This window comes from Pecten maximus, chromosome 4 (genome assembly GCF_902652985.1).
Source record: "Pecten maximus chromosome 4, xPecMax1.1, whole genome shotgun sequence".
Classification (NCBI taxonomy): domain Eukaryota; kingdom Metazoa; phylum Mollusca; class Bivalvia; order Pectinida; family Pectinidae; genus Pecten; species Pecten maximus.
This window is the reverse complement of record NC_047018.1, coordinates 27,255,164-27,269,799: the sequence shown is the minus strand read 5'-3', so window position 1 is coordinate 27,269,799 and position 14,636 is coordinate 27,255,164. Positions and strand designations below refer to the sequence as shown.

The following is a 14,636-nucleotide window of genomic DNA, read 5'->3' as shown; positions in this document are numbered from 1 at the left end:
GTAAGACAGATAAAGTACACTTAATCAAATCACTCACCAAGTATGAAAGCCAGACATGCATTGCTGTTCTTATCCGGGTCGTATGTTAATAGATCTTGTATTCAGTATAATTGTAAAACCAATAATGTGATAACTTACAATACGAGTTTGCATGAAATTGCTACCCTCAAGCCACGCTATGATAGGTGTATGTTGATCCGTTTTACTGATCTGCTGGCTCTCTTCTGTAGTCAGATCTTTCATTAATGCTTCCAGTGTCGATTTCTGCTTTGGATTCTTCAAGAACAAAATTATCTTTCGATAAGGTCGAGATATAATAGCATTGATTAATATTCTAGTTCAAACTAATCGTTCAAATGCCAACTAACACGTAACATTAGGTATCATAAAGTTGATATAATGACCGATGTTGTTAGAAGTAGACAAGTTTTATACTTGAAGACAAGTCAATGAAGAAATGTCGCGTACGAGTTAGGGAAGGGTTCTATGGTCCTCTTACCTTCACATGAAGAAGTGCGGATTCTGTCTTCTTCAGGGCCAGATCTAATCTCCCCATGTCGTGTAGAGCGTGGGCCCATATTTCAAGGATTGAAGCGTTGTCTGGATAATCCTTTATAACTGATGACAGAAAGTCTCTCATTTTAAGATATTATGTTCTGGTGTTATCGTTTAATAACCTTAGACATACAAAATACGTGAGGTTTAACAATTTTAATTGATTCGATGCCAATAACAAGTGCAAACAATGATTGCAAAGGCTCACCGGCGGCATTAATCACACTATGCATTCATTTTTCATGTATGTATAAGCATGTCATTTTGAAATTGTAGTCGCATAATATCCTCAAAATCAATGCAAAAACTTCTTGGTCATTATATTAACACATGCATATACTAATCATTAAATTAGATAGCAAGGGATATCAATGACGACGTGAAACACATGGAGAACATGTGTAACCATTTACAATATACACTATAGTAAACTGTGGTATATGGTATGTGTAATTTCTTATATCCAGACAATTATTGTTTTAAAGGTTAAGGGAATACAAATTATTGTCAAAATGTTCATTTAAGTATTAACAAAAAAGAGTCAAACAATATCCAATTACAGGTATGCTCACCACTTCGGATGCGTTTTGGGCATTGTAAAATACCGCGAACACATGAAATATTTGTTTTTATAGTTCTGCTCTGCTGTTTACTGCCATGGCTAGCTTGATGATAAATGTTAAATGTTTTTCATGTCTGTCCTTACATTGCATTTTTATTTACGGCATTTACATGAACTTACCTTTTTTACAGGTTTCTGCTATAACCTGAGGTACTCTCCCCTATGAAAAAAAAGAAGATAGACATAATAATTTACATAACGTTTGTGTATTGAGATCGGCTATTTCATATAATATCATTTCCATGTTAGTAGTGATGGTAGAATGAATCCGGAACATTTTATATTTAGTTCTTCAAGTGTTTAATCTCCAAATGACAGCCCTTACCTCAATAAGGCCGCACTTCAGCCACTGTAACAGGGCCTTTAGTTTTCCTTCCTTAACACTAGGACACCTTATCATCCTGTTGTATACCATCAAAAGATCGTTGTATATACACCAAGGAATACCAACTGTTCTTCTGTCACATTGCTCTAGCTTGATGTCAGCGAGAATCTGTATCTCAGAAGCAGTTTTTAAAATCTCCTGTTCAGATAAAGAATCACCAAAATCTCAATTACAGATTCATATGATATATAAGCATATATCTATTTGCAAAACTAAATAGTTAAATAAATAAAAGTCATAGAAGAAGAACAAGAACAAGAAGAACAAGAACAAGAAGAACAAGAACAAGAACAAGAAGAACAAGAACAAGAAGAACAAGAAGAACAAGAAGAACAAGAACAAGAACAAGAAGAACAAGAAGAACAAGAACAAAAACAAAAGAATAAATAAAACGATAAACATTATTTGATAACAGGATAGTAAAAAGAATAAATCAAACATACCTGTAATGATACATTAGAATTAAGAAATTCATTCCAAATCATTTCAGACACCGCAAGATGTTCAAGCATCCCAACATTTTCTTTGTGGATAACACCTGCAATGTTAATTGTTATCATTGTGATACAATAAGTAAGTTTAAAAACGGTATCATCAGTAATTTACCACAATGTACACAAGTGCCACTATCCTTCAAAGTTTATCATTAGCTATCTACTACACAAGTCCTATTTACTACACAAGTCCTATCTACTACACAAGTCCTATCTACTACACATGTCCTATCTACTACACAGGTCCTATCTACTACACAGGTCCTATCTACTACACAGGTCCTATCTACTACACTTGTCCTATCTACTACACAAGTCCTATCTACTACACAGGTCATATCTACTACACAAGTCCTATCTACTACACAAGTCATATCTACTACACATGTCATATCTACTACACAAGTCATATCTACTACACAAGTCCTATCTACTGCACAAGTCCTATCTACTACACATGTCCTATCTACTACACAAGTCCTATCTACTACACAAGTCCTATCTACTACACAAGTCCTATCTACTACACAAGTCCTATATACTACACAAGTCCTATCTACTACACAAGTCCTATCTACTACACAAGTCCTATCTACTACACAGGTCCTATCTACTACACAGGTCATATCTACTACACAGGTCCTATCTAATACACAAGTCATATCTACTGCACAAGTCCTATCTACTTCACAAGTCTTATCTACTACACATTTCCTATCTACTACACAAGTCCTATCTACTACACAGGTCCTATCTACTACACAGGTCCTATCTACTTCACAGGTCATATCTACTACACAGGTCCTATGTAATACACAGGTCATATCTACTTCACAAGTCTTATCTACTACACAGGTCCTATCTACTTCACAGATCCTATCTAATACACAAGTCCTATATACTACACAGGTCCTATCTACTACACATGTCCTATGTACTCCACATGTCCTATCTACTATACAGGTCCTATCTACTACACAAGTCCTATCTACTACACAAGTCCTATCTACTACACAAGTCCTATCTACTACACAGGTCATATCTACTACACAGGTCCTATCTAATACACAAGTCCTATCTACTACACAGGTCATATCTACTACACAGGTCCTATCTAATACACAAGTCATATCTACTGCACAAGTCCTATCTACTACACAAGTCCTATCTACTACACAAGTCCTATCTACTACACAGGTCATATCTACTACACAGGTCCTATCTAATACACAAGTCATATCTACTGCACAAGTCCTATCTACTTCACAAGTCTTATCTACTACACAAGTCCTATCTACTACACAGGTCCTATCTACTACACATTTCCTATCTACTACACAGGTCCTATCTACTACACAAGTCCTATCTACTACACAGGTCATATCTACTACACAGGTCCTATCTAATACACAAGTCCTATCTACTACACAGGTCATATCTACTACACAGGTCCTATCTAATACACAAGTCATATCTACTGCACAAGTCCTATCTACTACACAAGTCCTATCTACTACACAAGTCCTATCTACTACACAGGTCATATCTACTACACAGGTCCTATCTAATACACAAGTCATATCTACTGCACAAGTCCTATCTACTTCACAAGTCTTATCTACTACACAAGTCCTATCTACTACACAGGTCCTATCTACTACACATTTCCTATCTACTACACAGGTCCTATCTACTTCACAGGTCATATCTACTACACAGGTCATATCTACTACACAGGTCCTATCTACTTCACAAGTCTTATCTACTACACATTTCCTATCTAATACACAAGTCCTATATACTACACAGGTCCTATCTACTACACATGTCCTATGTACTCCACATGTCCTATCTACTATACAGGTCCTATCTACTATACAGGTCCTATCTACTACACAGGTCCTATCTACTACACAGGTCATATATACTACACAGGTCCTACCTACTACACAGGTCCTATCTACTACACAGGTCATATCTACTACACAGGTCCTATCTACTACACAGGTCCTATCTACTACACAAGTCCTATATACTACACAGGTCCTATCTACTACACAGGTCATATATACTACACAGGTCCTACCTACTACACAGGTCCTATCTACTACACAGGTCCTATCTACTACACAGGTCATATCTACTACACAAGTCCTATCTACTACACATGTCATATCTACTACACAGGTCCTATCTACTTCACATGTCCTATCTACTTAACAGGTCCTATCTACTACACAGGTCCTATCTACTACACAGGTCCTATCTACTACAAAAGTCCTATCTACTTCACAGGTCCTATCTACTACACAGGTCCTATCTACTACACAGGTCATATCTACTACACAAGTCCTATCTACTACACATGTCCTATCTACTACACATGTCCTATGTACTCCACATGTCCTATCTACTATACAGGTCCTATCTACTACACAAGTCCTATCTACTACATAGGTCCTATCTACTACACAAGTCCTATCTACTACACATGTCCTATCTACTACACATGTCCTATGTACTCCACATGTCCTATCTACTACACAAGTCCTATCTACAACACAAGTCCTATCTACTACACAGGTCCTATCTACTTCACAGGTCCTATCTACTACACAAGTCCTATCTACAACACAAGTCCTATCTACTACACAGGTCATATCTACTACACAGGTCCTATCTACTACACAGGTCCTACCTACTACACATGTCCTATCTACTACACAGGTCCTATCTACTTCATAGGTCCTATCTACTACACAAGTCCTATCTACTACACAGGTCCTATCTACTACACATGTCCTATCTACTACACAGGTCCTATCTACTACATATGTCCTATTTACTTCACAGGTCCTATCTACTACACAAGTCATATCTACTATACAGGTCCTATCTACTTCACAAGTCCTATCTACTTCACAAGTCCTATATACTACACAGGTCCTATCTACTTCACAGATCCTATCTACTATACATGTCCTATCTACTACATAGGTCCTATCTACTACACAGGTCCTATCTACTACACAGGTCATATCTACTACACAGGTCCTATCTACTACACAGGTCATATCTACTACACAGGTCCTATCTACTTCACAGGTCCTATCTACTATACATGTCCTATCTAATACACAGGTCCTATCTACGTCACAGGTCCTATCTACTTCACAGATCCTATCTACTATACATGTCCTATCTACTACACAGGTCATATCTACTACACAGGTCCTATCTACTACACAGGTCATATCTACTACACAGGTCCTATCTACTACACAGGTCATATCTACTACACAGGTCCTATCTACTTCACAGGTCCTATCTACTATACATGTCCTATCTAATACACAGGTCCTATCTACGTCACAGGTCCTATCTACTACACAGGTCCTATCTACTACACAGGTCCTATCTACTACACAGGTCATATCTAATACACAGGTCCTATCTAATACACAAGTCCTATCTACTACACAAGTCCTATCTAATACACAGGTCCTATCTACTACACAGGTCCTATCTACTACACAAGTCCTATCTACCACACAAGTACTATCTACTACACAGATCCTATCTACTACACAAGTCCTATCTACTACACATGTCCTATTTACTTCACAGGTCATATCTACTACACAAGTCCCATCTACTATACAGGTCATATCTACTACACAGGTCCTATCAACTACACAGGTTCTACCTACTACACATGTCCTATCTACTACACAGGTCCTATCTACTTCATAGGTCCTATCTACTACACAAGTCCTATCTACTACACAGGTCATATCTACTACACATGTCCTATCTACTACACAGGTCCTACCTACTACACATGTCCTATCTACTATACAGGTCCTATCTACTTCACAAGTCCTATCTACTTCACAAGTCCTATATACTACACAGGTCCTATCTACTTCACAGATCCTATCTACTATACATGTCCTATCTACTACATAGGTCCTATCTACTACACAGGTCCTATCTACTACACAGGTCATATCTACTACACAGGTCCTATCTACTACACAGGTCATATCTACTACACAGGTCCTATCTACTTCACAGGTCCTATCTACTATACATGTCCTATCTAATACACAGGTCCTATCTACGTCACAGGTCATATCTACTTCACAGATCCTATCTACTATACATGTCCTATCTACTACACAGGTCATATCTACTACACAGGTCCTATCTACTACACAGGTCATATCTACTACACAGGTCCTATCTACTACACAGGTCATATCTACTACACAGGTCCTATCTACTTCACAGGTCCTATCTACTATACATGTCCTGTCTAATACACAGGTCCTATCTACGTCACAGGTCCTATCTACTACACAGGTCCTATCTACTACACAGGTCCTATCTACTACACAGGTCATATCTAATACACAGGTCCTATCTAATACACAAGTCCTATCTACTACACAGGTCCTATCTACTACACAAGTCCTATCTACCACACAAGTACTATCTACTACACAGATCCTATCTACTACACAAGTCCTATCTACTACACAGGTCCTATTTACTTCACAGGTCATATCTACTACACAGGTCATATCTACTACACAGGTCCTATCAACTACACAGGTCCTACCTACTACACATGTCCTATCTACTACACAGGTCCTATCTACTTCATAGGTCCTATCTACTACACAAGTCCTATCTACTACACAGGTCCTATCTACTACACATGTCCTATCTACTACACAGGTCCTATCTACTACATATGTCCTATTTACTTCACAGGTCCTATCTACTACACAAGTCCTATCTACTATACAGGTCCTATCTACTTCACAAGTCCTATCTACTTCACAAGTCCTATCTACTACACAGGTCCTATCTACTTCACAGATCCTATCTACTATACATGTCCTATCTACTACACAGGTCCTATCTACTACACAGGTCCTATCTACTACACAGGTCATATCTACTACACAGGTCCTATCTACTTCACAGGTCCTATCTACTATACATGTCCTATCTAATACACAAGTCCTATCTACGTCACAGGTCCTATCTACTTCACAGATCCTATCTACTATACATGTCCTATCTACTACACAGGTCATATCTACTACACAGGTCCTATCTACTACACAGGTCATATCTACTACACAGGTCCTATCTACTACACAGGTCATATCTACTACACAGGTCCTATCTACTTCACAGGTCCTATCTACTATACATGTCCTATCTAATACACAGGTCCTATCTACGTCAGAGGTCCTATCTACTACACAGGTCCTATCTACTACACAATACACAGGTCCTATCTAATACACAAGTCCTATCTACTACACAAGTCCTATCTAATACACAGGTCCTATCTACTACACAGGTCCTATCTACTACACAAGTCCTATCTACCACACTAGTACTATCTACTACACAGATCCTATCTACTACACAAGTCCTATCTACTACACATGTCCTATTTACTTCACAGGTCATATCTACTACACAGGTCATATCTACTACACAGGTCCTATCCACTACACAGGTCATATCTACTACACAGGTCCTATCTACTTCACAGGTCCTATCTACTATACATGTCCTATCTAATACACAGGTCCTATCTACGTCACAGGTTCTATCTACTACACAGGTCCTATCTCCTACACAGGTCCTATCTACTACACAGGTCATATCTAATACACAGGTCCTATCTACTACACAAGTCCTATCTACTACACATGTCCTATGTACTCCACATGTCCTATCTACTACACAAGTCCTATCTACAACACAAGTCCTATCTACTACACAGGTCCTATCTACTTCACAGGTCCTATCTACTACACAAGTCCTATCTACAACACAAGTCCTATCTACTACACAGGTCATATCTACTACACAGGTCCTATCTACTACACAGGTCCTACCTACTACACATGTCCTATCTACTACACAGGTCCTATCTACTTCATAGGTCCTATCTACTACACAAGTCCTATCTACTACACAGGTCCTATCTACTACACATGTCCTATCTACTACACAGGTCCTATCTACTACATATGTCCTATTTACTTCACAGGTCCTATCTACTACACAAATCCTATCTACTATACAGGTCCTATCTACTTCACAAGTCATATCTACTTCACAAGTCCTATCTACTACACAGGTCCTATCTACTTTACAGATCCTATCTACTATACATGTCCTATCTACTACACAGGTCCTATCTACTACACAGGTCATATCTACTACACAGGTCATATCTACTACACAGGTCCTATCTACTACACAGGTCATATCTACTACACAGGTCCTATCTACTTCACAGGTCCTATCTACTATACATGTCCTATCTAATACACAGGTCCTATCTACGTCACAGGTCCTATCTACTACACAGATCCTATCTACTATACATGTCCTATCTACTACACAGGTCATATCTACTACACAGGTCCTATCTACTACACAGGTCCTATCTACTACACAGATCATATCTACTACACAGGTCCTATCTACTTCACAGGTCCTATCTACTATACATGTCCTATCTAATACACAGGTCCTATCTACGTCACAGGTCCTATCTACTACACAGGTCCTATCTACTACACAGGTCCTATCTACTACACAGGTCATATCTAATACACAGGTCCTATCTAATACACAAGTCCTATCTACTACACCAGTCTTATCTAATACACAGGTCCTATCTACTACACAGGTCCTATCTACTACACAGGTCATATCTAATACACAGGTCCTATCTACTACACAAGTCCTATCTACTACACAGGTCCTATCTACTACACAGGTCCTATCTACTACACAGGTCCTATCTACTACACAAGTCCTATATACTACACAGGTCCTATCTACTACACAGGTCATATATACTACACAGGTCCTACCTACTACACAGGTCCTATCTACTACACAGGTCCTATCTACTACACAGGTCATATCTACTACACAATTCCTATCTACTACACATGTCATATCTACTACACAGGTCCTATCTACTTCACATGTCCTATCTACTTAACAGGTCCTATCTACTACACAGGTCCTATCTACTACACAGGTCCTATCTACTACACAAGTCCTATCTACTTCACAGGTCCTATCTACTACACAGGTCCTATCTACTACACAGGTCATATCTACTACACAAGTCCTATCTACTACACATGTCCTATCTACTACACATGTCCTATGTACTCCACATGTCCTATCTACTATACAGGTCCTATCTACTACACAAGTCCTATCTACTACATAGGTCCTATCTACTACACAAGTCCTATCTACTACACATGTCCTATGTACTCCACATGTCCTATCTACTACACAAGTCCTATCTACAACACAAGTCCTATCTACTACACAGGTCCTATCTACTTCACAGGTCCTGTCTACTACACAAGTCCTATCTACAACACAAGTCCTATCTACTACACAGGTCATATCTACTACACAGGTCCTATCTACTACACAGGTCCTACCTACTACACATGTCCTATCTACTACACAGGTCCTATCTACTTCATAGGTCCTATCTACTACACAAGTCCTATCTACTACACAGGTCCTATCTACTACACATGTCCTATCTACTACACAGGTCCTATCTACTACACAGGTCCTATCTACTACACAGGTCCTATCTACTACACCAGTCTTATCTAATACACAGGTCCTATCTACTACACAGGTCCTATCTACTACACAGGTCATATCTAATACACAGGTCCTATCTACTACACAAGTCCTATCTACTACACAGGTCCTATCTACTACACAGGTCCTATCTACTACACAGGTCCTATCTACTACACAAGTCCTATATACTACACAGGTCCTATCTACTACACAGGTCATATATACTACACAGGTCCTACCTACTACACAGGTCCTATCTACTACACAGGTCCTATCTACTACACAGGTCATATCTACTACACAATTCCTATCTACTACACATGTCATATCTACTACACAGGTCCTATCTACTTCACATGTCCTATCTACTTAACAGGTCCTATCTACTACACAGGTCCTATCTACTACACAGGTCCTATCTACTACACAAGTCCTATCTACTTCACAGGTCCTATCTACTACACAGGTCCTATCTACTACACAGGTCATATCTACTACACAAGTCCTATCTACTACACAAGTCCTATCTACTACACAGGTCCTATCTACTTCACAGGTCCTATCTACTTAACAGGTCCTATCTACTACACAGGTCCTATCTACTACACAGGTCCTATCTACTTAACAGGTCCTATCTACTACACAGGTCCTATCTACTACACAGGTCATATCTACTACACAAGTCCTATATACTACACAAGTCCTATCTACTACACAAGTCCTATATACTACACAAGTCCTATATACTACACAAGTCCTATCTACTACACAGGTCCTATCTACTACACAGGTCATATCTACTACACAAGTCCTATCTACTACACAAGTCCTATCTACTACACAAGTCCTATATACTACACAAGTCCTATCTACTACACAGGTCCTATCTACTACACATGTCATATCTACTACACAAGTCCTATCTACTACACAAGTCCTACCTACTACACAAGTCCTATCTACTACACAAGTCCTACCTACTACACAGGTCCTATCTACTACACAGGTCATATCTACTACAAAAGTCCTATATACTACACAAGTCCTATCTACTACACAAGTCCTACCTACTACACAGGTCCTATCTACTACACAGGTCCTATCTACTACACAAGTCCTACCTACTACACAAGTCCTATCTACTACACAAGTCCTATCTACTACACAGGTCCTATCTACTACACAGGTCCTATCTACTACACAAGTCCTACCTACTACACAGGTCCTATCTACTACACAGGTCCTATCTACTACACAGGTCCTATCTACTACACAAGTCCTATCTACTACACAAGTCCTATCTACTACACAAGTCCTATCTACTACACAAGTCCTATCTACTACACAGGTCCTATCTACTACACAAGTCCTATCTACTACACAGGTCCTATCTACTACACAAGTCCTATCTACTACACAGGTCCTATCTAATACACAAGTCCTATCTAATACACAAGTCCTATCTACTACACAGGTCCTATCTACTACACATGTCCTATCTACTACACAAGTCCTATCTACTACACAAGTCCTATCTACTACACAAGTCCTATCTACTACACAGGTCCTATCTACTACACAAGTCCTATCTACTACACAGGTCCTATCTACTTCACAGGTCCTATCTACTACACAGGTCATATCTACTACACAAGTCATATCTACTACACAAGTCCTATCTACTACAAAGGTCCTATCTACTACACAAGTCCTATCTACTACACAGGTCCTACACAGGTCCTATCTACAACACAGGTCCTATCTACTACACAGGTCCTATCTACTACACATCGTACAAGTCCTATCTACAACACAGGTCCTTTCTACTACACATGTGCTACACAGGTCCTATCTACTACACAAGTCCTATCTACTACACAAGTCCTATCTACTACACAAGTCCTATCTACTACACAAGTCCTATCTACTACACAGGTCCTATCTACTACACAAGTCCTATCTACTACATAGGTCCTATCTACTACACAAGTCCTATCTACTACACAGGTCCTATCTAATACACAAGTCCTATCTAATACACAAGTCCTATCTACTACACAGGTCCTATCTACTACACATGTCCTATCTACTACACAAGTCCTATCTACTACACAAGTCCTATCTACTACACAAGTCCTATCTACTACACAGGTCCTATCTACTACACAAGTCCTATCTACTACACAGGTCCTATCTACTTCACAGGTCCTATCTACTACACAGGTCATATCTACTACACAAGTCATATCTACTACACAAGTCCTATCTACTACAAAGGTCCTATCTACTACACAAGTCCTATCTACTACACAGGTCCTACACAGGTCCTATCTACAACACAGGTCCTATCTACTACACAGGTCCTATCTACTACACATCGTACAAGTCCTATCTACAACACAGGTCCTTTCTACTACACATGTGCTACACAGGTCCTATCTACTATACAAGTCCTACCATCCTATAAAGTATATTATCAGCTATAATAACACTATATAAAGTTTTAAATATTTTTTTGTGGATAAACAATAAATTGATATTATTTCTATAATATATTGATAAGTATTTAAGCATAATAAAATGACTGAAATTACGGCATACCTCGATAGAACATCCGCAATGCACTACTGGGAGCAGCAACCTAGAATGAATACAAAAAGGCTGTACAGCTTTCAAATGTAGTTTTAAAAACAACAACAACAAAAGTTGGATAATCAAAGTGAAGGAAATAAATTGATATGGATAATTTAAATACAATCATAGATCTTAACATGTGTTAGTGACATGTTAAAATCAACTTACCATATGGTACAGATTCGCACACTCATTAAAGTAGAAGCTGTAGTCCAGGTACTGATGGTCTTTATCACTTTTGTAAGACTTTTCAAGTCTGGCACACACATCAGTGATAATCTTCCTGGCCTTTTCTGACTCTTTCCTTGCGATCAAGTCCCTGGTTTCACCAATAAGCCGATCCAACTCCGGTGAACTCTTCCTTAATTCCATATCATCGTCGATGTCGTATTCGGGTGTATAACGACCGCACGAGCTGGCCTCCGACGAGCCGAGTTCCATATTTACCGAGCTAATACGGCTGTCCTCTTCTGTTGAATCCTTGTCGTCTTTAAACATGTCACGTTGGTAGATGACTTCACATCCCGTTTCGACATTGTCCGACTTGTTACCAGGTTTACTATTCTGATTGGATTGATTTGAGGAATCAGAAGCTTGAGAGTTACTGTCACTGTGATCTTCTCTAGCTGAGTCAGGTTCTGTTTGTGGAATGTTTGGTGTTTCTTCCACACCAAACGGTTTAAATAGTGTGTCACCAATAGTCCCCATCCTTAGTGAATCGTGTGTAACTTTTCATCATCTAAAGTATTAAAACTACTTGGCAGGTTCTGTTGAATTCTGCATATGATGAAAAAAAAAAGAAAAAAAGAAAACTGCATTAACTATTCTTATCAAAATGAAAACAGTCGAAAATGTTTGCATTAATTGTACCGTGACATTAAGAAGGTTTGAAATTAACAACTTTGTCTCCTGTGGTCGTCTTTATATATCCACAATCATTGCATAATATCCACTAATACACGTACCTATAAATACCAGTGATTTCACTTTTGTTAATGGAAGTTTCACTTTTGGTTTCGTTATATACACTGTATATCGCCTAACTACTTTCGCTTTCGAAACGTTAAAATATTACATGGCCAATGCTGTATTTTTCCTACAATAGATTCACCACCTCCCCCTCCCCAAGATCATTAACAAAGAGTAAAAGTAATGAAACAGCTCCTAGGTATTTCCAGAAGAAGGTCGCTCTCCACTGAGATCAGTGAGATAGATTATGTATGTGTCCGCCATACTGCGACTTAGGATAACCGGTGTTTCGAAAACGTTGTAGCTGCTTTGTTGACTAGCGTAACATCTGTTACCAGGAAGTAGAAAACCCATCCCAAATTCAGTGAGATTACATGTAAAACACCAGTTTGCGTCTACATTTTAGAATACCATTAAGACTTCCTGTAAACACTGACCTCTTAGCCCCCCCTTTTTTTTAATTTGCTCCTTGCATACCCGCAAACAGGGAAGTATTTTATGATCAAGGTTGTACCACAATCTACGGCATAATTTCCTCCTTGGGTTATGTTACACTAATATACTGTCCGGTTATAGTGCCCGCTATGTCCGCGTAACACACGTTATGAGTATACAAACACTTAAATCACACATTGACAATATCTGTAACAAACAAGCAATCTCGATACTCCGACTGGCTTGACTGTAACCTGGTATACAGTAACCTGATATACAGTAATGTCTCGATACTCCGACTGTCTAGACTGTAACCTGATATACTGTAATGTCTCGATACTCTGGCTGTCTAGACTGTCACCTGATATACTGTAATGTCTCGATACTCCGGCTGTCCAGACTGTCACCTGATATACTGTAATGTCTCGATACTCCGGCTGTCTAGACTGTAACCTGATATACTGTAATGTCTCGATACTCCGGCTGTCTAGACTGTGACCTGATATACTGTAATGTATCGATACTCCGACTGTCTAGACTGTAACCTGATATACTGTAATGTCTCGATACTCCGGCTGTCTAGACTGTAACCTGGTATACTGCAATGTCTCGATACTCCGGCTGTCTAGACTGTAACCTGATATACTTTAATGTCTCGATACTCCGGCTGTCTAGACTGTCACCTGATATACTGTAATGTCTCGATACTCCGACTGTCTAGACTGTAACCTGATATACTGTATTGTCTCGATACTCCGGCTGTCCAGACTGTGACCGGATATACAGTAATGTCTCGATACTCCGGCTGTCCAGACTGTCACCTGATATACTGTAATGTCTCGATACTCCGGCTGTCTAGACTGTAACCTGATAT

General features: G+C 39.1%; 1 protein-coding gene across 1 annotated transcript in view; it reads right to left on the bottom strand.

The window, feature by feature from the left end:
* Positions 1-14,636, bottom strand: part of LOC117325675 (helicase with zinc finger domain 2-like) — a 33,678-nt gene that overhangs the window by 17,777 nt on the left and 1,265 nt on the right. Inside the window, 7 exon segments of the mRNA XM_033882084.1 lie at positions 139-276; positions 500-618; positions 1,298-1,337; positions 1,503-1,700; positions 2,006-2,100; positions 12,326-12,365; positions 12,527-13,135. Coding sequence (XP_033737975.1) covers positions 139-276; positions 500-618; positions 1,298-1,337; positions 1,503-1,700; positions 2,006-2,100; positions 12,326-12,365; positions 12,527-13,066 — 1,170 coding nt within the window. The 5' untranslated portion in view covers positions 13,067-13,135.